This window comes from Rhodotorula paludigena, assembly GCF_050403205.1.
Source record: "Rhodotorula paludigena JCM10292 DNA, Rt_paludigena_JCM10292v1_ctg21, whole genome shotgun sequence".
NCBI classification, from domain to species: domain Eukaryota; kingdom Fungi; phylum Basidiomycota; class Microbotryomycetes; order Sporidiobolales; family Sporidiobolaceae; genus Rhodotorula; species Rhodotorula paludigena.
In genome coordinates, this window is record NW_027481437.1 from 72,435 (window position 1) to 96,554 (window position 24,120).

General features: G+C 65.7%; 10 protein-coding genes across 10 annotated transcripts; 6 read left to right on the forward strand and 4 right to left on the reverse strand.

The window, feature by feature from the left end:
• Positions 1–362: 362 nt before the first annotated feature.
• On the reverse strand, positions 363–1,757 carry JCM10292_003539 (pinin family protein; the record flags this gene model as incomplete). The annotated part of the gene is made up of 3 exons (XM_076649088.1): positions 363–1,097; positions 1,165–1,684; positions 1,741–1,757. 3 exons carry the CDS (start codon positions 1,755–1,757, stop codon positions 363–365), a joined length of 1,272 nt encoding a protein of 423 aa, XP_076505312.1.
• Positions 1,758–1,869: 112 nt separating this feature from the next.
• SMD2 (mRNA splicing protein SMD2) lies at positions 1,870–2,848 on the forward strand (the record flags this gene model as incomplete). Its single annotated transcript, XM_076649089.1, has 7 exons — positions 1,870–1,874; positions 1,987–2,064; positions 2,307–2,421; positions 2,502–2,527; positions 2,616–2,680; positions 2,743–2,769; positions 2,832–2,848. The coding sequence occupies 7 exons, from the start codon at positions 1,870–1,872 to the stop codon at positions 2,846–2,848; spliced, it is 333 nt and encodes a 110-aa protein (XP_076505313.1).
• A 198-nt stretch (positions 2,849–3,046) lies between these two features.
• On the reverse strand, positions 3,047–7,007 carry MAK21 (RNA-binding ribosome biosynthesis protein MAK21; the record flags this gene model as incomplete). Its single annotated transcript, XM_076649090.1, has 8 exons — positions 3,047–3,754; positions 3,841–4,152; positions 4,229–4,414; positions 4,482–5,399; positions 5,455–5,574; positions 5,635–6,252; positions 6,308–6,655; positions 6,717–7,007. The coding sequence occupies 8 exons, from the start codon at positions 7,005–7,007 to the stop codon at positions 3,047–3,049; spliced, it is 3,501 nt and encodes a 1,166-aa protein (XP_076505314.1).
• A 2,114-nt stretch (positions 7,008–9,121) lies between these two features.
• MIT1 (Mit1p) lies at positions 9,122–11,730 on the forward strand (the record flags this gene model as incomplete). Its single annotated transcript, XM_076649091.1, has 2 exons — positions 9,122–9,961; positions 10,021–11,730. The coding sequence occupies 2 exons, from the start codon at positions 9,122–9,124 to the stop codon at positions 11,728–11,730; spliced, it is 2,550 nt and encodes an 849-aa protein (XP_076505315.1).
• A 514-nt stretch (positions 11,731–12,244) lies between these two features.
• On the reverse strand, positions 12,245–12,924 carry BUR6 (negative cofactor 2 transcription regulator complex subunit BUR6; the record flags this gene model as incomplete). Its single annotated transcript, XM_076649092.1, has 4 exons — positions 12,245–12,524; positions 12,592–12,685; positions 12,749–12,821; positions 12,889–12,924. The coding sequence occupies 4 exons, from the start codon at positions 12,922–12,924 to the stop codon at positions 12,245–12,247; spliced, it is 483 nt and encodes a 160-aa protein (XP_076505316.1).
• A 159-nt stretch (positions 12,925–13,083) lies between these two features.
• Positions 13,084–14,570, forward strand: TRM10 (tRNA (guanine(9)-N(1))-methyltransferase; the record flags this gene model as incomplete). The annotated part of the gene is made up of 2 exons (XM_076649093.1): positions 13,084–13,548; positions 13,638–14,570. The coding sequence occupies 2 exons, from the start codon at positions 13,084–13,086 to the stop codon at positions 14,568–14,570; spliced, it is 1,398 nt and encodes a 465-aa protein (XP_076505317.1).
• A 329-nt stretch (positions 14,571–14,899) lies between these two features.
• JCM10292_003545 (uncharacterized protein) lies at positions 14,900–16,886 on the reverse strand (the record flags this gene model as incomplete). The annotated part of the gene is made up of 3 exons (XM_076649094.1): positions 14,900–16,547; positions 16,619–16,698; positions 16,773–16,886. 3 exons carry the CDS (start codon positions 16,884–16,886, stop codon positions 14,900–14,902), a joined length of 1,842 nt encoding a protein of 613 aa, XP_076505318.1.
• Positions 16,887–17,492: 606 nt separating this feature from the next.
• JCM10292_003546 (glycoside hydrolase family 16 protein) lies at positions 17,493–18,974 on the forward strand (the record flags this gene model as incomplete). Its single annotated transcript, XM_076649095.1, has 6 exons — positions 17,493–18,253; positions 18,319–18,340; positions 18,405–18,480; positions 18,538–18,632; positions 18,700–18,809; positions 18,878–18,974. 6 exons carry the CDS (start codon positions 17,493–17,495, stop codon positions 18,972–18,974), a joined length of 1,161 nt encoding a protein of 386 aa, XP_076505319.1.
• A 1,498-nt stretch (positions 18,975–20,472) lies between these two features.
• On the forward strand, positions 20,473–22,859 carry JCM10292_003547 (tubulin beta chain; the record flags this gene model as incomplete). Its single annotated transcript, XM_076649096.1, has 12 exons — positions 20,473–20,477; positions 20,637–20,664; positions 20,782–20,795; positions 20,965–20,983; positions 21,052–21,070; positions 21,130–21,203; positions 21,265–21,727; positions 21,789–21,889; positions 21,961–22,245; positions 22,316–22,396; positions 22,489–22,641; positions 22,755–22,859. 12 exons carry the CDS (start codon positions 20,473–20,475, stop codon positions 22,857–22,859), a joined length of 1,347 nt encoding a protein of 448 aa, XP_076505320.1.
• A 435-nt stretch (positions 22,860–23,294) lies between these two features.
• On the forward strand, positions 23,295–24,046 carry JCM10292_003548 (uncharacterized protein; the record flags this gene model as incomplete). The annotated part of the gene is made up of 2 exons (XM_076649097.1): positions 23,295–23,512; positions 23,611–24,046. The coding sequence occupies 2 exons, from the start codon at positions 23,295–23,297 to the stop codon at positions 24,044–24,046; spliced, it is 654 nt and encodes a 217-aa protein (XP_076505321.1).
• Positions 24,047–24,120: the final 74 nt, after the last annotated feature.

The following is a 24,120-nucleotide window of genomic DNA, read 5'->3' on the forward strand; positions in this document are numbered from 1 at the left end:
TGAGCGGAGTTGCGAGTACGTACGTAGCTAAGAGCTCTCCACGACTCACACGAGCTCACAGCGAGGTGCGCGGGCAGAGGACGCTCACGAGGTGGCCGGCCGGAACTTGTTGAAAGCGCGTCGGGCGCGACCGGCCAACACGGCGTCTGACGCTCGCGGGCCCTCGTCGCGTGCGATTCCCTAGGACAAGCGGGGCAGTCTGCCAAGCAAGCTCACGTGCAATCAATCCAGAGCAAGTCAAGCAGAGGACAATTCGGGGAGCCGCGGGAAGAGCACCCCCCTCCTCCCAATGAGATCGGAAGGATCAACAGTGGTCGCCCTTGCTGAGTAAAAGCAGCTCGTGTTTTGCAAGACAAAGACGCTCAGTACTCGAGCTCGTCGTCCATCTTGGCGTCGTTGCCGCCCCCGTTCATGCCGTCGGTCGCAGGCTCCGCCGCCGGCGCAGCGTCGCCGTCCATCGCAACGTCTCCGTTCTTGTCCGCAGCGGCGGCCGCCTCGCCCTCTGCTGGTGCTCCTGCTGTCGGCGCAGATGTCGGCGCCGAAGCTGCATCCCCGTCCGCCTTTGTCGCCGTCGAAGCGGGCTCGACCACCATCCTCTCGTTGGACCTGCTCCTGCTCCTGCTGTCCCTCCTCCTCCTGCTGCCGCCCTCGTCGTCTTCCCCGCGGCCCCTGCGGTCCCCCTCGTCGCGCTCCTCGGCCTCGCGCCTGCGCCGCTGCCGCTCCTCGCGGTCCCTCCGCTCGGCCTCCTCGACGCACTGTGCGCGCCTGCGCCTCAGCTCGTCGAGGCCCTGCTCCTTTTCGCGCCTCACGCGGTCCCACTCGTCGCGCTCGGCGCGCACCGCCTTCTTGGCCGCGTCGAGCTGGTCCTCGAGCCGGTCCTCCTGGCTCGGGAGCAGCCGGTAGGGGAGGTAGTAGATCGGGCGCGGCGCGCGCGGGTCCGTCACGCGCGTCGCGTGCGGGAGGCGCGGGAGGAACGCGGGCGGGATCGAGTCGGTCGTGGGGAGCGCGGGCGCGCCGGGAGGGGGAGCGGGCGGCGCGGGGAAGGTCGTGCAGAGGAAGCCGGCGAGGTCGAGCTTGGCGGCGTGCCGCGTGCGGTACTGCGCGGCGCTTGTCCTAGTCAGTACAGCGAGCGAGAGAGACAGAGCGGAAGGAAAGGCAACGCACGAGGGCGTCCATGGTCGCAAGCTCGTCCTGGCGGCGCTGCACCTCGCCCTTGAGTTCCCTCGCCTCCTTTTCGCGCTCGGCCTTCTCGGTCGCCTCCTTGCGCTCGCCGCGGAGCTTTTCCTGGAGGCGCTCCTCGAGCTCGGCGCGCTTGCGGCCGGCGTCCGACTCGCCGCCCTTTTTGACCTCGCGTTTCGCGCGCTGGAGCGTGCCCATCATGACGCCAAACATGCGCTTGCCCCTTGCGCGCGACTCTGTGCGCACGGCCTCGAGCTTGCGCTTCTTGTCGGCGCGCTGCTCGTCCGTCTCGGTCTCGGTCTCGGCGGGCGGGGGCGACTTGCGGACGGTGCCCATGCCGGCGGTCGCGGGGTCGTCGTTGGCGGGCGCGTCCGAGTCGGCGGGGGCAGGGGCGTCGTCGGTGGCCATGGCTGCAGTTGCGGGCTCGTCTGCGGCGGTGTGGGCGGGGGCAGGGGGCGAGGGTGCGGCGGGAGGAGGGGGAGAGGCCGTCATGCCTGCGGTGGCTCTGCGTAGGCGAGTGGGTGAGCGAGTGCGCGTGGGAAGCGAGAGTGAAGCACTCACGGCTCGACGTCGGCCATGGTCTGGCTTGCGCAGGGCGAAGAGAGGCAGAGGGCGACGAGAGGACGAGCGAGCGAGCGACGAGAGCGGGTTGGCGTCTGTCTGCGCCCACCAGAGTCGAGTCTGCACAGCATGGCGTGCGTCGCACAGTAGAGTGCTCCACTCCACGCACACGCGCACCACTGACCCGCGCCTGCTCCCTCCCGCTCCCCCTCGTCCCCCCCTGCTCCCTCCTCGCACCGCCCACAGCTCGCTCGCAAACCTCAACAAGTCCGAGATGGACGAGGCACAGGTCCGCGCCCTCGAGGAGCACGAAATCAGCCAGGGGTGCGCGCCCTCTCCCGCTCGCCGCGTATCACTCGCTTGTCTCCCGCCTCGATGGGCTCCTCGCTTGATGGCGCTGTCACGACCCACACACCGCACTTGGACCGCTTGCAGGCGTGCAGAGAGCACTACAGAGCAGCTCATGAGGCGCACGACACCCCACACAACCGCTTGAGCGCCTTCTCACGACACTGACTCTCCCCCTCCCTGCTCTCCCTCTCCGCCCCGACTCCGCGCCACCACAGCCCGCTCTCGGTCCTCCAGACGGCCGTCCGCTCCGGCTCGCAGATCCTCGTCGCCCTCCGTAACAACCGCAAGCTCCTTGGAAAGGTCAAGGCGTTTGACCGGCATTCCAACATGGTGCGTCCACTTCTCGCACACTCAAACTCGCGCCGTCGACGTGAACGACGCTGACTCTGTTTCGGCACCGTGTCTAATAGGTGCTCGAGAACGTCAAGGAGATGTGGTGCGTCGCAGTTCGCCGCAACCGTGCTCGCGTCCCGCTCCTTCTCGAACTCGCCCACTGACTTCTCCACGATCCCCCGCTCGTTCAGGACCGAGGCACCGAAGGGCAAGGGCAAGAAGCCGGTCAACAAGGACCGCTTCGTCTCCAAGATGTGTACGCTCCACCGCTCGCTCTTCTCGCAGCGCCGCGCTAACTCGGTTCGCCCACTCGACCAGTCTTGCGGGGGGACTCTGTGGTGCTCGGTACCTCTCCTAGCTCCTCCACGCGCACGACGCTCGGACTGACGATCCCGCCGCTCCCGCAGTTCTCAGGAATACCTAAAACGGCCGGCGCCTCCTCTCGGCCACTGCACGATCCCCCTCTGTCTCTCCTAGCATACCATGTAACAAAAGCGTGCTTCCCTACCTCTTTGGATGCACGTGCTCTCGAAGTCCGAAGGAAGTGTCGGCCAAGGAGTTGCGGGAGGACAAAGAGCTGCGAGAAGAACGAAATGCTGTCCACTGTCGGGTCCCGCGGAAACTACACATCCTCGTCGTCGTCGTCGTCGTCGTCGTCCGCGCCGCCCAGCAAGTGCGCATAGTCCTCTGCGCTCGCAAACGTCGGCAGGTGCTTGAGCTTGCGCTTCTTGTTGGCCTTCTTGCCCGCCGGCGCCGCCTCGCCGTCGTCGTCGCTGCTATCGCCGCCCGCGAGGGGCAGGTCCTCGTCCGACGCAAACACGTCGTCGTCCTCCTCGAGGAACCCGTCGTCGTCCCCTTCGCCCTCTTGCGCGTCCTCGTCCGGGAACGCCGACACGAACGGCTCGTCCTGACCCTCTTCCTCCGAGTCGGTATAGTCGTACTGGGCCAAATCGCCCGCATCGTCCATGTCGGCATCCTCGTCGCCGTCCTCGTCGTCGTCGTCGTCGCCGAGGTCGAGGTCCGAGTCGCCCTTCTCGCGCGGCATCGTGCGCTTCATCTCGCGCCAAATCTCGCGCTCGAGCTCCTCGTCCGTCTCCTCGTCGTCCTCGTCGTCCTCTTGCTCGCTCATCGCCGCCGCGAGCTGGTCCTCGTCGAACCCAACCCCGTCCGCGTCGCCCGCCGCGTCCGCGATCGACTCGGCGTCGCTCCCCGCGAGCTCGTCATCATCGTCGTCCGAGCCGCCGCCGCGGCGCGCTTTGCGCTTCGAGGCGGACGCGGCCTTGGTGCCCTCGAGGGCGGCCTTCGAGGTGAAGAACTTGTGGAAGAAGACCTGCGCGAGGGGGAGGTACCGGTAAGAGAGGTGAAGCCAGTCAGCGCACGGCAAGAGAGGTTGTCAGCGGGGGTGAGGAAACGCACCTGGTCAACGGGGACGTCGTGCACGTTCCGGCGCCTGAACTGGTCCGAGTTGACCGCGCCCTCGCCCCTCGCCTTTGCGCCGCCCTTGACGAGCGTGACGCGGCCCGACTGGTCCTGCCCCGCGAGCCCGCTCTGCATCATGCTCGCGCCGCGGCTCGTCGCCGTCTTCTTGCCCTCGCGGTACACGAACCGGTCGAGGAACGCCGCGAGCGAGTACTGCTCGAGGTCGGACGCGGCAGAGAGCGAGTCGCCTGCGAGAAGCGACGACGCATACGACGCGACCGTCGGGTGGTAGTGCGTGAGGAGCGGGGTCTGTGCGGCGTCGCGTCCAGCAAGTCAGCTGGGACGCTCCGGCAAACTCAGAAGACGCAGCGAAGGGACGACGCACCAATTCCCACAGGCAGCTGTTCTCGGCGTGCGCAAAGCGCGGCTCGCGCTTGCGCCCGTCGTAGCGGTCCGTCGCACGCTCGTCGGCGTCCGCGCCGGCCGCCTTGCTCGCCTCGGCGACCGTCGCGAGCTTGGTCTTTTCCGGGACAGTCAGGAGGGTGCGCAGGCCCGTAACGGTTGCGAGCAGCTGCGCGCGGCAGGCAAAGCGAATCAGCGTGAGGCTGATACGAGGTAAAGAGCAGTCAAGTACGTACCTCGCCAACGATGTAGAGCGCGCCGAGGACAAAGGTCGTCTCCATCGTGCCGAGGATCTGGATCAACCGCTTGACGAACGCAGCGACGCGGTTCACGTCCTTGTCCTGCTTGGTCGCGCGGAAGACGAGGTTGAGGTACAACGCCTGCTTCGACGAGTGCACGAGACGCGGGTCATGCAGCGATGCGTACAGCGCGCGGTAGAACCGGTCCGACACTTCGCGCTTGGCCGACGACACGTGGTAGATGAGGAGGAGCGCCTGGATCGAGACGTTGAACGTGCTCGTGTGCGTGATGCGGAAGAGCGTGTCGAGCCGGCGCTGGAACGCCTCGTCGTCGAGCTTGGCGAACGGGAACGCGCGGTTGATGCCCGTCAGCACCGCCGCAATGAGCTTCGAGTCGACCTCGTTCACGGCATCCTGCGGCGGCTCCTGCTTGCCCTTCTTGGCACCCTTGTCGCCACCCCGCGCGCGCTTCTTGCCCTTGGGCTTGTCCTCCTCGCCCGCGCTGCTGTCGGCGCCCTCGTCCTCGTCCTTGTCCGGCAAGCGCCCGAGGACATCGCTGAAGACCTCGAAGTAGACGTCGACCATCTTGCCCGCAACCTCGCCCTGTTCTTTCTTGAGCATGATCTGGTTGAGAGTCGTGACGCCGTAGTAGCGCGCATTGTCGCGCGCCGAGTCCTTCGGCGTCGCGTTTGGCGCCGGAGCCTTCTTCTTCTTCTTCTTGTCGGCCTCATCGTCGCCGCCAAAACGAACGTGGCCAAACGAGGACGCTGCCGGCGCAGCGGGCAGCGTCGAGCGCGGGCGGAGAACGAGCGCAGAGACCTCGCGGACGAGCATCGGAGTCATGCCCGGATGCGACTGGACGGTCTGCAAGAGGTGGTGCGACGTCTTTGAGGCAATCGAGCGGTTCGTGTCGCCCTGCGGATGAAGGCATGTGAGAACCCTGCTGTGTGAATGGGAGAAGGGGACGCACAAGCTTGTTGACAAGAAGGCGCAGGATGTTGCCCTCCTGCTCAGGCTTGTCGCGGAGGAGGTTCGAAAGGTGCATGACGGCCTGCGTGCGCGGATGCGGGAGCGGGTCGACCGACATTTGCTATAGAAGGTGCGAGTGAGCGAGAAGCGCTTGTTGCTGAGACAGAGATTGAGAACACACCTCGAGCGCCTGCAGGATCTGGAAGAACCAGCGCTTGAACCAGTCCTCGTACGCGAAGAGCACGAGGCACCGCTCGACATCCTCGTTCGTCAAGCCTTCAAACTCGTCGACCGCCTTCTTGCCCTTCTTCTCGAGCGCCTCGTACGCCGCAGCGACGGTCGGCAGCGTAGGCTGATCCGCGAAGTAGCGCAACTTGCGCGAGGGGCTTCCGCCGCCCTCGCCGCGGAACCAGTCGACAAGCCCGCGCATCGCCTTGAGACTCTCGTCGCGGCTCTTCTTGCGCGTGAGTGCCGCGAGCTGCTCGAGATACGAGGTCGTGTGGAGAGGCGACGACGAGATGAGGAGGAGCAGAGCGGAGATGCGGTCGGACGAGGTACCGGACGAGAGGATCTGCTGGATGAAGACCTGGTCCGACTTGGCGAGGCCATTCGGAGGCGGCGGAGCACCGTGCTTCGACGCCTTCGGGTCGAGTGACGACGAGTACAGGTCGTTCTCCTTCTGCAGGAGTGCCTGACCACGCGCGAGCATAGAGGTGACCAGCTCCGGCTTCGGGCGAGTTGCGGTAGGTGAAGGCGTGACAGTCGGTACGGCGTACCAATGCGGAGTCGGGTCGATGATCTACAATTAAGAGAGTCAGCACAGCGAGCCCGAACGGGCGAGACGGATGACGGACCCAGGGACTCTTCCCGCCCTCAAGCTTCGCGACTCGCTTCTCGAGCTTGGCGACAACCCTCTCCTCCTTCTCCTGCCGCTCTGCCTCCTTCGCCGCCTCACGCTCGAGCTTGCGCCGCGCCTCGCGCTCCACCTTGGACTCCTTCTTCTCCTTGACCTCCTCGACCACGGGCTCGGGAGCAACAGGCTCGACCGGCTCGTCCTGCACCTCCTCTGGGGCAGCCTCGTCATTCTCCTCGTCGTCAGTTGCGCCCTCGACCTCTTCGTCCTCGTCGGCGAGAGCGGAAGCGCCAGCGGCCGAGAAGTCAAGACCCTTGACGAACGAGCGGAGGTCCTTGAGCAGTCCAGCCTGTGCGCGAGGTCCTGGATCAGCATCGCAGATCCCTTCTGTAGCCCAGGAAAGCACGCACATCGCCCTTGGCGGCGCCAGCCGGCTCATCTCCCTCAACCTCGCTTTCGCTGTCGACGCCGTCGAGCAAGTCGAGGTCGTCCTCTGCGCCGCCGAGAGCGAGGATCTCGGCCCTGAGAGCGCTGTCGTCTGCGCGCGCCTTGCCCTTGCCCTTCACAGGCGAATCGGCGGCGGTGGTGCCCGTCGAGGCGGACTTGCGGCGCTCCTTGCGCTTCGACGCCGCGGCAGACGAGCCGCCGGCTGCGGCAGCGGAACCAGGCGCGAGTGCCTTAACGTATGGGTTGGGCGCCATCGCTTGTCGAGCGAGGTCGCGCGCTGTGAGGCGGTGAAGCGGCCGGCGAAGCCGCTCCAAGCTCGAGCCGAGGGGCGGACTTTGGCGCGGCGGCCGTGGACTTACGTAACCCTTTCCCTGTCTTTGGTTACGCTCCGCCTGTTTTGACCGCTCTGCACTCATGTCAACATCTCCATCAGGTGCATTCGGGCGACTGAAAATCAAATTGGGAGGGACAGCCAGACGAGCTTGTTGACCAAGTTGTCGGCGATTTCTTCGCTTCATCCGCCAATTCCAGGTCCAAATACAAGCTCAACCTGCCTATCGACAGTGTATTCACTGGTGCATGCTTGCGAAGGATCCTCTCGACTGATGAGCCGCTCCTGATCCGTCTTTGCGCTCCTTGCATCTGTTCTTAACGCGGTCCGCGAGCCGAACCTCGTCCCGGTGGCCCAGCTCCCGCCCCTGTAGAGCACAGTTGACAGTGACAGCGCGGGGTCAGTCTGTACCCGCGAGCTCGGAGACTGCCGATGCGCCGTGGCCGCTTCCGGACAGACCTGCTCAACGAGAGCGTGAATGCCAAGGCCGCATCCCGCAAACATGCGGCACACACATTAGTCTGATGCAGACAGGATTGAACGTCCCGCCATGAGCGGCAGCGAAAGCAAACACCCTCGTTGGCATTTCGCAGCCTGACTTCCTGCGGCCGTATGCAAAGCGTTTTGCGCTGGCCTTCGACAGGCCCGCGATCGGAGCAATTGTCAGCCATCAAGATAAGCTCCCGAGCGGCGAGCACACGTGAGAAGCGTCGCAACAAAGCGGGCGAAAGAGAGCCGCGGGCAGCCCCTTGGGGGAACTCGTGCTGCGGCGGAACCTTGACCTTTCAGCGCGGGGCCACGTCGACGATCTTGCTCGAGCTCCTCGCTCGCCCTTATGCACACTTTTTTCTCCCTCGCGCAGCCGCCAGGCTCGTGCACCCCTCGGGTTGCGAGCTTGTCGAAAGCGCCGCCAACCGCTGGGATCTGGAGAGTTCGGTCGCCGCCTAGACTCGGTTCGAGCGAGTCTAGCAACGGTCGCCGAGGCAGCATGCTGCTGAAGTCCGCGCTGCCGGTAGGTAGCTGGACGACGAGGAGCGCAGATCTTTTGCCGCCAAGCGAAAGCCAGAAAGGATGTGCGGGAGAAATGTGGACCGCTTCGAATCCGCCGCAGAGTGATCAGCGGTGAGAAAGCTGCCTGCCGCCGCGGGCGCGCGCTCGTGTGCGTGGAGAGAGGTGGCGCTAGGAAACGAGAGTTTGCGGCGAAGCGAGGGCAGCGAGCGAAAAGGGGGGAGGACGCGAGAGCTCTGAGCGCAAAAGGGCGTGGAGGTAGAGAGGGGATCTGCGCGGGTTCACGGGGAGCAGCGAGTGATGAGTGTCGAGCGGATCTTGAGTTGATCCGCAGCCGAGGTGTTCGTCGCTCTTCTCGAGTGACAGCGACGGAGAACCCTGGCAGTTCGGCAAGCGAAGGCGCGCGGCGTGCAGGTTGTTTGCCTTTCGAAAAACGGGCGCACGACGCTCGGTCGAGGCCAGAGAACGGACAGGCACGTCTGGGGCAGCGGCGCTCCCCGCTTCCGCGCGCGACCTTTCTCCTCCCTGCCGTGCTCCGTGCGCTCGCTCTCGTTCGTGCTGCGCCCTGGACCGTGTCGCTGCGCGCGCCTGCAGCGCCCTCGACCGCTACCGCCAGCGCCGTCTCGCCTGCGTTGCCGCGATCCTGCCGAGCGCGAGTCTCATCACTGGCCCCCTCAGCCCGAACCGTCCGGTGCTAGCCCAACGGGGGAAGAGCGACGGCGCGAGCGAGTGAGTGCCGCTCGTCACCCGCGCGTGCTCGCCTGCAGCTGCACGCAAGTCAGTCTGCCCGCCAGGGGCGCTTGCGCTGATCCCTGCACGCCGCGCCCGTCACACAGCCTTGCGCGGAGCATTCCGTGCACTCGGCCGGTCTCCTGTTGTGCGCCCATCTCCAGATCGCCCCGGCTCGCTCGGTAGCGCCACAACGCCCCTGTGGCTGTCTATCGCGCGCGGTCAAGGCCCACACGACCCCCGAAATCCGCACGCACGCCCACCCGGTGCCTCTCACCCTCGTCCCTCGTCCTCGGTTTCATGGCGGACCCGGCCTTCCGCGGGTTCGTCGAGACGACGCTGGATGCCCTACTCGTCTTTGAGGGCTGCAAGCGCGGCTTCCTGCCCAAGATCTCGCGACGGCTGCAGGAGTTCGAGAAGCGCGCCCAGGTCGTCTCGGGCGCCGTCTTCGTCTTTGACGAGGAGGAGACGGGCATCAAGCGGTGGACCGACGGGCTCTCGTGGAGTCCCTCACGCACCCTGGGCAACTTCCTCGTCTATCGCGAACTCGACAAGAAGGCGCAGCCTCCGCCCGGCGGAGCTGCCGAAGACGAAGACGAGGGCGGTGGCGGGGGCGGCGGGGGCGGCAGCGTACGCAGTCGTCTTATGGGCGGGCTTACGAGCAAGGCGGACCCTGTGGACGAGGCGCAGCTGGACGCGAGCGCGGCAGTTGCCTCCGGGTCAGGCACCAGACCTGGGAGCTCTTCCGCGCGGCAGAGGTCCGTGAGCGACACAACCAGCTCGACGCAGCTGGACCGCGCACGCGAACGAGCGCTCGTCGGCAGCTTGACGTCGAGCTACCGGTTCCGAGCGGACGGCCTGGTGAAGAAGACCATCTCGCTCCACGGGCTGCACCTCATCGGCTACTATCGCATCGACGACGTGACCTCGGGCCGCCTTCGCACACCCTCATCCCACACGGAGCTCTCCACCCTCACCGTCTCGTCCTCGTTCCTCTCGCCTACCCTCTTCCGAGTCCCGCCAATCGTCGAGGTCGGGCAGGATGGCCAGTTGCGATACAAGGGCGAGGCCGACGCTCCCTTGTCGCCCTTGACTCGCTCAGGCTCGTCGCAAGGCTTTCCTACGCCGGCGTTGAACCAGGTGAGGCCGAGCCTATCTCCGGGTCTCACGAGCCGTAACTCACGCCGTCTGCCTCGCAGTCCCGCCCGGCTTCCTCCGGTGACGCCATCCCGCCGTTTGGTTCCGTTCTGCCCACGCCAGGCGGGATGTGGGATCACTCTACCGTCCCGAGCTCTCCACGGCGTGGCGCAACAGCCACACTTCGCTCGACCAACCGTTATGACCCGTACGGCTCCACCACTCGCTACTCGCCCTCGACCGCGCCCGGATCGCACAATGCGTCGGCGTATCCCTTCCCGGCTGTTCCGTCAGCCAGCACGCCTATCCGCGCGTCCTTCCCGCCGATAGGCGAGAGCGCCTACGAGGTCGGGCTCGATGGCATGTTTCAAGCCCGAACGCCACCGGTCGACGCGCTGAGCTCTTCCGCTCCCGTCATGGGCGGGTGGCCGGGTGCAGGGAACGGAGGACCCGGCCCTTCCGTCTTGCAGCAGCCTCCCCAAAGTCGGAACGTCGAGTACGGCCTCGAGCCGCTGCATGCGCCCGGCTCGTCGTTTTACCAGCCGCGCCACTCGATACCGTACGCGCCAACGAGCGACAGCGGGCCGTCGAACGCGATTTTTGCCTACAATCCGCCGCCCGATCCGGGACCGGGCCAGGGTCCGCCCGTCGCGCAGTACCGTGCGCCGCAGACCGCGTCGGGCGCGCTGCAGTACCAGTCGTACCACATCCAGCCGTCGTACCCGCTGCAGCACCCGCACGCCGCCTGTCCACCGCAGAGCTACGGCGCGCAGCTCTCGCCGACGAGCGAGAACCCGCACTCGCCCTTCGCGACGCCGCCCTCGACAAGCCATGCCGCGCGGTCCGGTTGGCCCGGCGTAGCTGGTCTCGCGCCGCCTGCCCCGCCATCGGGCTCGCAGCTCAACTCGGGACACTCGTCCCCCGCCCCTCCCCCGCTCGGCTACGCTTTCCGCTCTGGCCCCATAGTCGAGCCGACAAACTCGCTCGCGCAGCAGGCGGCGTCCGTCATGGCCGAGATTTCGCCGCACTCGCCCGCCGATGCACTTGGCCCGTCGCGCATGCAGCACCAGCAGCAGGAAGCGCTCAACGCGCTGTACGGCTACCCGCAGCCTTCGCCTCATCCGCCTCCGCAGCAAGTCCCGTCGCCGTACGAGTCGACGCCGCAGGCGTATGCGCACCCGACGCCGCCGCAGGGCAGCGTGTACGGCTATGGCGGGCCGCACCAGCCTAGCGGGCTCGTCGGCGCGCTGGGGACCGAGGACGTCGTACCTGCATCGGGTCACGGGCTCGGTGTGAGCGCGTACGGCGAGATCGTCCCGGCGAACCAGGTCAGCTCGGCCGCCGCGAGCACGCCAGGCGGCTACCCGGGCCTGGGGCTGCGACAGGCTCCGCCTCCACCGCAGGCATCCGTCGCGCTCTCGTCGTCGCACGGCTACGCGCCGCCGTCGCAGACGCACACGCCGCAGCCCAACCATCGCGGGTTCAACGGAGGCGACGCGAGTCACCAGCTCATGGGCGCGCTTGAGCGCGATGCGGCACACAGTCACAAATTCCAGTCGCCCGACCTTCACCACCCGCTGTCGCCGCCGCTGCACACGTACCAGCTGCCGCCGACTTCGCAACCGCCTGCCGCGCACTCGCTCTCGCCGCATCTGCAGCAAATGCCGCATCTCCCGCCGCCGCCACCGCCTCTGCAGCAGCCGCACTCGCAGCCGCAACAGTGGTGGGACCAGTCGGCCAACATGCTTCACGCCAAGGCGGAATACCCCTAATTGTCACGCCCCCCGCCTGGAGCGCTCAACCCGTACCGCTCCGCCGTCTACTCTCCTCCGCTGTCGATACCCCTCGCTCGCCGTCACGATTACCGCCCTCCGTTTCTCCGTTTCGTGTTCCAGGCTTTCAACCGTCGATTCTGGGCTTCTCCGTTTGCGCTTTTCTTCTTGTTTAGACCGCATATGAGCCGTACCAACTCTTTTAGCCCTCTCCTGCTGTGCGTCGTAGTGTCTCGCTGTTCTGGTTCCGTCCCGTCTGGTGCCACCCTAGCGCACTTGCGTGCTGTTCTTGCCCGGACCACCTCCTCCGCCGTCGTCACATGCGCTACCCCCCTCGCCCGCAGAATTCCCCTCCTTCCCGCCGCTCGCATCTGTACAATCTAACCTCACTTGCAACCCGGTCCGCTCTTCGCATCGCCTCTCCTGTGCGTGTGGGAAGTACCTCTGGAAACAGCGAGTTACAACAGCCAGCACATGCACAACAGACGGGCGGACCCTCCTCTCTCGTGGGCAATCACTCCTCGTAGTCGTCCTCGTCCTCCCACTTTGGCGCCTTCTTCTGGGGCTTGTCGTCCTCGGGCTCGCCCTCCTCTTCCTCGTCGTCTTCATCCTTGACCTTTGCCGCCTTCTTGGCCTTCTTCGGCGCCGCCGCTGCGGGAGTCGCGCGCGGCTTGCGCTTCTTCTTGCCCGCGCCCTCGTCGCCGTCCTCGTCCTCGCCCTCGAGCGGGTCCGGGACCGACTCGACGATGTCGGCGCAGAAATCTAGCATTGGCGTCTGGGTCACGGCGCGCTTGCTGCTCGGTGTCCCGTCCATCTCGTTAGCGAGTGAGGGGACGGGAAAAGGAAGCGAGATGGACGCACAGCCCGTAAGGGGTAAGCTTCTTGCTCCCGCGCGCGTCGGCGTCCTTGACGCACGCGTCGACGAGCGAAGCGAGGAAGAGCTCAAGCGCCTTCGCTGAGGAGAGGGGAAGCAAGTCAGCGAGGTGGGGAGGAAAGTGGAGAGGGACTAGGGACGCACAGACGACGATGGGCGTCGCTTGCGCCACCTTGCCGACGTCTTCGTCGGCCTGGATCATCTTCTTGATGCGCGCCTACGAAGAGAGCCGGGGTGAGCGGGTCACGACGAGGACAAGGAGGGAGGAGGAGAGTGGGGCGCACGAGCGGGAAGCGCGCCTGATTCGACTTCTTGCCCATCTTGCGGGAGGGGGTCCGCGGCTCGGTAGCTTGCCTGAGCGAGAACGAGGGGAGAGGGAGAGGTCGAGAGGGAAGAGTTGCGGCTTGACCCTCGACAATCCGCTGCCACTCGCTCCAAGCCAGCTAGAGACTCGCTCGTACGGCTTTGAACGAGCCAAGATGGCGTCCGAGACCCCCGCCGCACCGCTCGTCGCAGCAGACCCGCCCGCCCTCTCATCAGTCGAAACATCTCTCGACAGCTCCGCCTCAGCCTTAGCATCCACTGAAGGGTCCACGGGTGCAGCTGCAGCGCCTCAAGCGAGCTCAGCTACCGACTCGCCAGCCGCAGCGGCACAAGGAGAAGGCGCATCCGCCTCCGCCGACGCCTCGACCTCGCAACCCCCTCTGTCCAAGTCGGCTCTCAAGCGCCAGCGCAAGCAGGAGGCGTTCCAGGCGCAGAAGCTGCAACGGCGCGCTTACGAGAAGGAGAAGCGCAAGGCCAAGGCCGCAGAGGTCAAGCGCCTCGTGCAGGAGGGAAAGATGGAGGCGCCGCAGCCCAAGAAGAAGCGCGTCGTGGGCAAGCAGGAGCCGCACGGCGCGAGGGTCGTCATCGACATGGGCTTCGACGAGCTCATGACCGACAAGGCGAGCCGGGCGATGTCTGGCTTTGGCTTCGTGCTAATTGCTGCATTGCGCGGAACGCTGATGGTCTTTCTCTTGGCCGCACTTCACAGGAAGTCAAGTCGATGTCGTCGCAGCTCGCCTACTGCTACTCGGCAAACCGCAACGCCTCGCACCCTTTCCCGCTCCTCATCACGTCCTTCAACGGGCGCCTGCGCGAAGGCTTCGACAAGCGCGGCGACGCGACGAGCTGGAAGGGCGTCGAGTGGTGGGACGAAGGCGTCGAGCAGCTGTATGAGGGCGTACCTGAGCCCGCGCCGACCGCGGCCGCGGCACCGGAGGAGGTTGTCCAAGACGGTTCGGCGGAAAACGGCGGCGCAGCACAACCGTTCGCATCGACTTCCGCGGTCCCGTCTGCACAGGCCGCGACCACGCCCGCCGACGTCCCTCTCGTGACCCTCGGCACGCTGCGCGGGCGTCCGCGCGCGCGCGTACCGCGCTCGACCGTCGTGTACCTCACGGGCGACTCGCCCAACGTGCTCTCGCGGCTCGAGGCGGGGCACACGTACATCCTCGGCGGGATCGTCGACCGCAACCGGTACAAGAACCTGTGCCTCGACAAGGCGAACAAGCTCGGGATCCAGCACGCGCAGCTCCCGATCGGAGAGTTCCTCCCCGAGATGCAGACCCGAAAGGTCCTCACCGTCAACCAGGTCTTTGAGATCCTCGTTGGCTGGGTCGAGGAGGGCGAGCGGAGCGACGGGTGGAGGGAGGCGCTGAGGCGCGTCATGCCTGAGCGCAAGTTTGACGCCGACGGCAAGAAGAAGCGCCGCGCGGGCGCGGGCGCGGCGGGCGACGCTGGCGAGGGCGCGGCGGACGATGCTGCGGTCTACGTCGCGCAGGACGACGAGGACGAGGACGCAGGAGGGGATGTCGAGATGCTCGTTGAGCAGGTTGATGCGGCGCGGGACGAGGCCGAGCAAGCAGAGGAGCACGAGCAGGCGAGTGCTGTGGTTGCCAACGTCGACGAGGAGGCCAAGGCGTAGCTGCACCAACATATACATGCATAGCAGGCCCTTCCCTCAAGCACCGAATGCCGAGGCGTCGTGCTCCTTCGTCGACTCCGCATCCGCCAGGGAGGGAAACGAGTGTCCGGGGCGTGTATTGCAGATCAACAGTGTTCGGGAGGGCGAGCGAGAGGCGCTAAGACGGGGCGAAACAACGAGCGTGAGGCGTGCGTGTGGGAGACAGGAAAGAGGGAGCGAGCGTGACAAGAAGAAACACGGAGCGTGGAAATTGGGGATCGTGCGATAAGGAGACCGTAAAAAGCTGACAACCCAGACCGAGGAGCTAAGAGAACAAGGGGAAGAACCACCTAGCGGGCATGGCCGTGCTGCGGCGCGCCGCCGAAGGTGAGCCCCTCGTCAAGCCCGCCATACGGGTCAGTCTCGTCGCCCTCGTTGACGACCCTCAGCGGGGACGTCCCGTCCCTCGCGCCGCTGCCCGGGCCGCCGACCGCGCCAAGCGCAGGGATAGAGCGGTACGACGGAGCGGGCGACGCGCTCCCGATGGGCGGGAGCTGCGGCGGACCCGAAGACGATCCGGGCGTGAGGCTCGGCGGGAGGCCGTAGCGGCCCTGCTGCGGGGGCGCGAGCTGCTCCTGCTGGTCGGGCGACGACGACGCCGACATCGGGTGGTACGGGATGCCCGCGCCGCCAGGCGCGCCCGAGCTGGGCGGGTACGACGGCTGCGCGTGCGAGTACATGCCCGCCGCGCTGGCGTTGGGCCCGAACATGCCGCCAGAGGGGTACTGCATGTACCCGCCCGGCTGGCCGTACGCCTGCTGCTGCTGCTGCGGGCGCGGTGCCGCAGCGGCGGCGTACCCGCCCTCGCGCGCGTGCGGGTCAAAGAGCGCCCCGGGAGGGTAGGACGCCGGCGCTGCGCCCGCAGCACCAAGACCGGCCATGCCGCCCTGCGGCTGCGAGAGCGGGCGCGCGCCGGGCGGGAGCGAAAAGCGCTGATCCTGCTCGTGCGAAGCCTGGCGCTGGTGCTGCTGCTGCTGGTGGTGCTGGTGAGCGCCGTACATGCCCGCGCCCGCGACCGCTGCGCCTGCACCAGCAGCGGCGGCGGCACCGTAGTGGTGCGAGTCGGGCGCGCCGGGCTGCGGAAGCGGCGGGGTCGAGCTGCTCTGCATCGACTGCGAGGGGTGGTGCTGCGACTGCGAGCGCTCGTCGTACGCGCTCGCATCGTCGTAGCCCTGCTGCTGCCCGGCCGCCTGGAGGTACGGCACTTGGGCGTAGTAGGCGTCCTGCTCGTCGGCGGGCGCGAGGCGCTTGCTGCGGCGCGGCGAGCCCTCGGTCGAGACGGGCGCGTAGGCCGGGAACTCCTTTTCGCCGTCGTCGTAGCCGTACTTGGTCGTGCCGTTGCGCGTGAGGCGGCGCGAGTGGCGCGAAGCGGCGGCGCCTGCGCCGAGCGCGGCTGCACCGCCCAGTGCGGCAGCGCCGCCAGCTGCAGCGCCGGTCGAGTGGCCCGATGCAGGGTCCCACGGGTCGTCCTGCGCCGTGAAGGGATCAAAGTCGTCCTTGTCCTTGCGGTGACCCTTTTTGAGGCAGAACCAGAAGAGCGCGGCGATGAGCGCGAGGCCGACGATACCGCCGACCGTGCCGCCGGCGATGGCGCCGACGTTGGTCGAGCTGCCACTGTCTTTCGACGCGGCCGCTCCCGAAAGCGAGGTAGCGCTCGCGCGGGGAGATGATGCGGACTCGGAGACGATGGCGGTAGAAAAGCTGGTCGACGTTGGCGGGGGAGTCGTCGTACTCGACGTCGTGCTGGAGGTCGTCGTGCTCGACGTCGTGCTACTCGTGGTAGTGGTGGTGGTGGTGCTCGTCGTCGTGCTGCTCGTAGAAGAGCTCGTTGACGAGCTCGTCGACGAGGAAAGGCATGTCGTCGAATAAACGATCGAGACCGGCGTCGACGTGACGATCAGGCTCGTCGAGATGCCAGTGAGGGGCACAGTCTCGGTGCTGTGGAGAGTCCAGCCGGTCAGTCAGGGACGTGAACACGAGGAGAAAGCGGGTCCACGGGGCGCGCGCACACGGTGACGAGTTCGGTTGCTTCAAGGGCGGTGGTGAAGATCTCTCCGCGGATGACACCAGTGTAGAGCGTTGTCGAGACCTACGCAAGGCGGGACGAGCGAGAAGTCAGCGAGTGGGCGACGAGAACGGGGTCACGAGGGGACGAGCGCGCACCGAGGGCGAGACGGCGAGGACGGTCGAGGTGCCGGTGACGGTGCGGACGCGCTGGGTGATGGTGGCCGGCTCGTAGACGGTCTCTACGGGGACGGACGAGCACACCTCAGCCATGCCGGGCGGGTGTATGCGGTGTCTGGGGCCTCAGGTGCAGAGGTTGATTGATGAGCGGGCCAGGCGGGGGCAGCGAGCGGGTGCGGGTGGAGCAAGCGAGACGGGCAGAGGTGCACGGATCGAGATAATGCTGGCGGGCACCTGTCCAGCCCTCTCGGCGGCGATGCGGGCGCAGAGGACGAGCCGGGCGAGATGGCGAGCGGGACGGGCGGCGGGGGCGCGCTCGTGCGGACAAGGACGGCGGGACAGAGCGCGTGGGCTGCGTGCAGGCTTGTCTCGTGAGCTGCTCTGCACGCTCTGTTGCTCTCCCTGCGACAGGCGAGCGCACGAAGGGGCCGCCTTGGCGAGGTCCGCGCAGGGGCCTTCTCTTTCGCGACGACCCGGCGTTCCGGCTCTCTCTCTCAAGCTCTCTCTGGCGCTTCCTGACTGTGCGGCTTGTGTACGCTGCGAGTGGAGAGCCCTAGAAGGCCCGCCGCTTCCGCGCCTTCGTCTCTTGCTGCTCTCCTGTCTGGTCATCCGCGCGGAAGTTCCGGTGCGGCCCCGGCTGTGGTACCGCACGGCGCAAGCTGGCTCACCTGCGAATTCTTGCTCGCTCTCCATGGCTCGATGAACGCCCTCGCTCACCGCCGATTGCCGAGCGACGAGGACACCGTCTCGTCCGCCTCGTCGAGCGACGCGAGCGACGACGACGACCGACCGCTCACGGCCGAGCGCACAAAGCCTGCCCCGTCCTCGTCCAAGACTGGCTGGATCGTCGCTGGATTGCTCGCTGTCCTCCTTGTTGCAGCAGGCGTGCTCGCCGTCGTGCTCTACAACCGCCAAGCCAGCCCGGCTACTGCGCCCGCCACCACTGCAGAGTCCGCGGCCACACCGGAGCGGGAGACTGCAAGTCACAGCTCTCAATTGCCCTCAAGCCCGAACGAAGAAGACGGAGAGGCAGAGGGAGACGGCGGCAGCAGAGGGGGGCACAGTCGCAGCGGCCAAGGCGGGCCTACTCAAGCCGACGACACTCGCACCGCTGCTCCGAGCTCTACATCGACCCCGCAATCCTCTTCGCCGTCAGGCAACCTCCCTCCCCTCGTCGGCGAGCAGCTGCTCGTCGACTTCACCACCTTCTCCTCGTCCGACACGGTCGAGTCCTTCCTCACCTCGTCGGGCCTGACCATCTCCGACTGGCCCGTCGAGTTCACGCCAATCCCGGTCATCATGGCCCCCGGCAACGTCGACATTGTGGACGGCGCGCTCAGGCTCAAGGTAACGGCGGGGACGGAACCCGTCGTGAGCGCCGAGGTCGTCACGAAGGAGGAGAAGATCCTGTACGGACGGGTGACGATGAGGGCAAAGGCGAGCCCCGTGCCGGGGGTGTGGTCAGTGCGACTCTCGCTCGCTTGCCCTGTTGACTGTCCACTGACCTGTTGCGGAGGACTGTCAGTCACGGGATTTTCTTTTACGGTGTTGCGCCTCATTTCACTGCCTTGCTGTTCCGACAACGCGTCTGACCGTCACTCGCTCACGCAGGGCCCGACGCTCGAGGTGGACATCGAGCTCCTCAGCTCGTACTACACCGAAGGGCGCGGCGACTCTGTCAAACCCGGTGCGTCCGCTGTTCCCCTTACAGACAGCCGACGGCGCTGACAACATCTGGACGCAGGTATCCAGTTCACAAATCACCCGCTCACGGAGGGTGAGGAGATGTACAACGAGGTGTACCCGTACGGATTCGACCCAACCGCCGACTTCCACGACGTGCGTCTCTGCGTGCCTCGCAATCGTCAGTTCTGTGACCAGAAGATCTGATATGAGCTGTCTACAGTACACGATCGAGTGGACCGAGGACACGACCATCTTCTCAATCGACGGCGCCGAGATTGCGACCTTCACGCGCAACGTCCCCACCGGTCCGATGGCGTTCAACTGGAACTCGTGCGTTCCTTTCTCCAGGCCGGCCCTTATTCATTGGGCGTGCTGTGCTGATCAGGGGAGGGCAACAGGTGGAGCTCGGGCGAGCCCAATTGGAGCGCCGGGCCGCCCGAGGAGGATTCGTACTTCTCGATTCAAGGTATGGCCGGGAATTGGACGACTGGGTGACTGCGACGTGCATGAGTTTGGGTGAATGTGACCACCGAGCATACAGACTGTGCCTCATCTTCGGAATGAGGCAGGAGGAGGATGAGCAGAACCTTTTTGAGTTTTCGAAAGATCTGCTACCCAGAGGAGATTCGTCCCCACGCTTCTAGCTTGCAGTCGCTGGCGTTGGTTCATTGTCTCGCTCGGCAGGACGGACCAGTCAGGAGGGGAAAGAGGGGAGCCGTGTTGCATGCCTTGGAAGGACAAGGGCAGTGAGTCACGGCAAGGGACGCCTTGCCAGCCGTAAAGGCCGGCAGTACGTCTCAGTTGGGCTCGACGGTTTGGGAGTGACTGAAATGGTAGAGAAAGGAACGGGAGCGGAGAGGAAGGGGGTGGCAATGAGGCGGAAGGTCGGGCTGCAGACAAGAGCGAAACGATCAGCCTTGAGACTTTCTGCTAATGACGAACGTCGTCGAGAACGCACAGCGTGTTGGCCAGCAGCTTGCGGCTCGACGGAGCGCGGTGGCCATTACTTCTTGCACGAGCAAGACGAGGCGCAGCCGCACGACGACGACGAGGCGCAGGCGCAGGACGAGTTCTGCGTACTGACAGCTCAGCGAGGGCCACCCCTATGGTAGAGGAAGAGCACTTGCGCCAGTGCAGCAGGCCATGGTGTATTCTGGTGGAAGAGTGAGGAAAAGAAGGGAGTGAAAGAAAGGCTTTGAAGTCACCAGCTCTTATACCCGGTTTGCGAGGACGGCGAGGCCTGAGCGCAACGCTTATCCGTCCGTGCCAGAACCAGTTGTGAGGGCACACGTGTGGAGAAAGAAGCTCGCAGAGCCGCAAGACATCGTCTCCCCCTCCTGGGCGAGTCGGACAAGGCCCGAAGACAAAGAGGGCGCGGGCGCAGGCGGTGCAGCGCAGCGCGGAATGCGTCGGCTGACCTGTCTGCGACCCTTGAGGTTCGAGGGGCGATCACCCGGGGCGGTGCTCGGGGATTCACGAGGTCAGCAGGCAAAGGTCGGTCGGGTTATCCAGGAGAGGCGGTGCAGCACGTTCGCCTAGCGCCGTACCAGCTGCGCGTATTCACTAGCAGGAGGTAGCCCTCGCCATATGATGCACTATGGCATGGCAGCGGGCGAGCCCAAGGACAACGCAACGTGCAAGGACGAGAGGAGAGCGCAGCGACAGCTGGACTCAAGCACGAGCGTAGCGCAGGGTCGAGCACACTGCAGATTCGAGCACATACAGCAGACTCTTCAGGAGACGCGAGCAGAGGGTCGAGGTCGAGCGCGCCGTCGTTGTCGCTCGTCGCGTCGTCGACGACGAGGACGGCGTCGAACCCGCTCGCCTCGCGCTCTCGACGCTCGTCAGCTTGCGAGTACGTGTCGTTTGCACGCCTGAGCTCACCAGACACCCGCGCTGACCAGGTCTGCCTTCGTCGCTGTTGCTGCCCCCTCGTCCCCTTCGCTCGACCCTCCTCTCCACCAACTCGCTCACGACGCCTCGCAGCTCCATCATGCGGTGCGTTCCGCCTCCTGCATACAATGCAGAAGCCTGGAAAGGCCGCCCTGGCTTCAGCAGCTCGTCAGGGCGGATTTGAGCGTGGCCTTGACCGGGTCGACCAGCTCAATGAGCGCACCGGAACTTGACGAGCTGACCCTTCCTTGCTGCCGGTGACAGGGAAATCGTTCACCTCCAGACCGGCCAGGTGCGTACGCGCTCACTTGCCGACTTGTGGCCGCGAGAGACGAGTCCACCTCGTCGCGGTGGCTGTCCCTCTGCGGTCCTGCAAGCAGCATCGCTGACCGTCCTTCGACTCGTGCAGTGCGGCAACCAAATGCAAGTCTCGTAGCACCTTTCCTCTCGCCGCAGACAGCTGTCGCTGTTGTCGCTCCCTTGCATTGTCGGGCTAGTGGGGCCGGCGCGATCGCACTCAGGCGTCCCGCGCTTGCCTTACGTGCCTTCCATCCCAAGATATACAAACTAACCTTTTTCTGAATACCTACAGCGGTTCCAACTTCTGGGAGGTGAGACTCGCGACCTGTTCTCGCCCGCTTCGCGACAGATGTTGATCCTTCATTTCCGTTCTCCCCAGACCGTCTCCGAGGAGCACGGTACGCTTGAAACACTATTGGCTCTGATGAGATGTCCGCTGACCTCGCTGATCGCGCAGGCATCGCCCCGGATGGCCAGTACCAGGGTACTTCGGACCTCCAGCTTGAGCGCATCAACGTTTATTACAACGAGGTTCGACCGTCTTCCGCCTGTACTTGCCGAAACGCATCGCTGACGGAGCGTGTCCTTGCAGGCGTCGGGCAACAAGTATGTCCCGCGTGCGGTCCTCGTCGACCTCGAGCCGGGCACGATGGACGTGATCCGCGCGAGCAAGCTCGGCGGCCTCTTCCGCCCGGACAACATGGTCCACTCGCAGTCGTCGGCGGGCAACAACTGGGCCAAGGGCCACTACACCGAGGGTGCCGAGCTGGTCGACAACGTCATGGACGTTGTCCGCAAGGAGGCCGAGGGCTGCGACGCCCTCCAGGGTTTCCAGCTTACCCACTCGCTCGGCGGCGGTACGGGCTCGGGCATGGGCACGCTCCTCATCTCGAAGATCCGCGAGGAGTACCCCGACCGCATGATGGCAACGTTCTCGGTCGTCCCGTCGCCCAAGGTCTCGGACACGGTCGTCGAGCCGTACAACGCGACGCTCTCGGTCCACCAGCTCGTCGAGAACTCGGACGAGACGTTCTGCATTGACAACGAGGCGCTTTGTGCGTTTGGAACGCCTGTCATCGCTGTCGTCTCGTCGTGCTCACGAGCCATGCTCCGCAGACGACATCTGCTTCCGTACGCTCAAGCTCTCGGTCCCGACCTACGGCGACCTCAACCACCTTGTCTCGGTTGTCATGAGTGGTGTCACGACCTGCCTTCGCGTGCGTCCGCGCTCTCCGTCTTCCGCTCTGTTCCGCCCGCCGATCGAATCTCACGCTTCGTCTCTCCGCAGTTCCCCGGCCAGCTCAACTCGGACCTGCGCAAGCTCGCCGTCAACATGGTCCCGTTCCCGCGCCTGCACTTCTTCATGGTCGGCTACGCGCCGCTCACGGCGCCGGGCTCGAAGAACTTCCGCGCCGTCACGGTCCCCGAGCTCACGCAGCAGATGTTTGACGCCAAGAACATGATGGCCGCGTCCGACCCGAGGAACGGCCGGTACCTCACGGTCGCGGCGCTGTGGCGCGGAAAGGTGTCGCTGCGCGAGGTCGAGGACAGCATGCTCAACGTCCAGCAGAAGGTACGCCGGTTCTGTTTACTGCCTCCGGCTATGCGACCTCACTGCATGACCTGACGGCCGGGTTTTGCAGAATGCCGACCATTTCGTCGAGTGGATCCCGTCAAACGCCCAGACGGCGCACTGCGACATCGCGCCCAAGGACGCAAAGATGGTGCGTCACCGCCTCTCTTTCCTTCTGCGGTGTTCGCAGTGCACGCATCAAGCGATAGACTGAGACGTCTGCTGACATGGTGTCCTCTGCAGGCGGTCACCTTCATCGGCAACTCGACGTCGATCCAGGACCTCTTCAAGCGCCTGGGCGACTCGTTCTCGTCCATGTTCCGCCGCCGCGCCTTCCTCCACTGGTACACTGGCGAGGGTATGGACGAGATGGAATTCACCGAGGCCGAGTCGAACGTGCGTCCGGCTTCATGCTCGCCTTGTCCGACCGCTATGCTGCGCTTCTCCAAGGCAGCGCCGAGACCTTGCACGACAGATTGCTGACGCGCTCCCTTGCTTGACGTCTACAGATGCAGGACCTCGTTGCCGAGTACCAGCAGTACGAGCAGGCCGGTGCCGAGGACGAGTACTACGAGGAGGAAGGCGTTGAGGGCGAGTACGTAGAGGAGCAGTAATCGCCTCGTCGCATGTCAGAAGCGGCCCAGTGTACCGTCAAAAGTAACCCCCGCTCCGTCTTCGTCGTCTGAAGTTCGTACTTCCCGCCCTCGCCCAATCTCGCCCGCCCTCGTTCTGTTCTCCGCACCTCTCTCTCTCCTCTTTCGCGTCGTTCAAACACTACCCACTGCACTCGTCTCTCGCTCGCAAATCGCTTTCCACGTTCACCTTGCAGGTCGAAGGCGAGAGGCCGAAGCTTGGCGCAACCTTGGCGCAACCTTCGCAAGTCGTTCCGCAATGGCATCCGACCGCATCGCGCGACTGTTTGAGCTTCTGCGCTCCGTACACACAGTTCCGGGGCAGAAAAGAGCTGCCATGGCCGCTCACGTGGAGTTCTGAAAGTTGACAACTTCCGGCGCTCCGCTTCCACCTGCTCTTGCGCATCCACCGCATCCATGACAACGTCCAAGGACTCGCTCGATGTGCCCGGAGCATCGACAGCATCTCCCAATCGCAAGCACCAGCTGCGCCAGCGCTCTCCGCGCGGGCAGCGCGGCCGTCCTCGCAAGGTCGTGAGGGCGCCACCTCGCAACCGGCTGAGGGAGCTGCGCGCGCAGAGGTGGTTCGTGCCGGCCGTAGCGGCAGTCGCAGTGCTCGTGCTTGCCCTCCTCTTGTGCGTACTGCGCGCTCCTTCGCCACTCGCGAGCAGCGGCTCCACACCGTCGATCCTCCCGAGCTGCAGCTGACTCGGGTGGCGCTCCCTCGGTGCAGCTCTGCGATCCGCATATCTCTCCATACGAGCGACTACGTCCCTCCCGTCTCGCTGCGCCCGTCCCCTGCCACGTCTTCGTCCCCCGTACGCCCGTCATCAACCCCTCGCTCTGCATCATCCGGCACGCCTGGCGCCGCGCCGCCCAAAGCGCACGGCGACAAAGTAGAGAAGCTACACGACCACCTCGACGAGGCGGTACGGCACGCGCTCGAGGAGGCGTGGGCGCTGCCACCGCGGCACGAGGGCGACAATGTGGGGGGAGCAGCAGGCGCCGTCGCACCCGCGGGCGCGGGCACAGACGCCGCGGCAGAGGCACCTGTGCGGCAGAGGACGCTTGCAGAGCTGTATGCAGACCTGGAGGAGCTCGGGATCAGCCCGCACGAGCTGGGGGAGGCGCTGAGCGAGGGCATGAAGGGGTCGGACGAGTGGCGGTAGCCGTGCGTGGAGTGCTTGGTCGCGACCTTGCAGTGCAGTTGAGCCCGCTTGTGCATTCCACCGTCCTGTCTGGT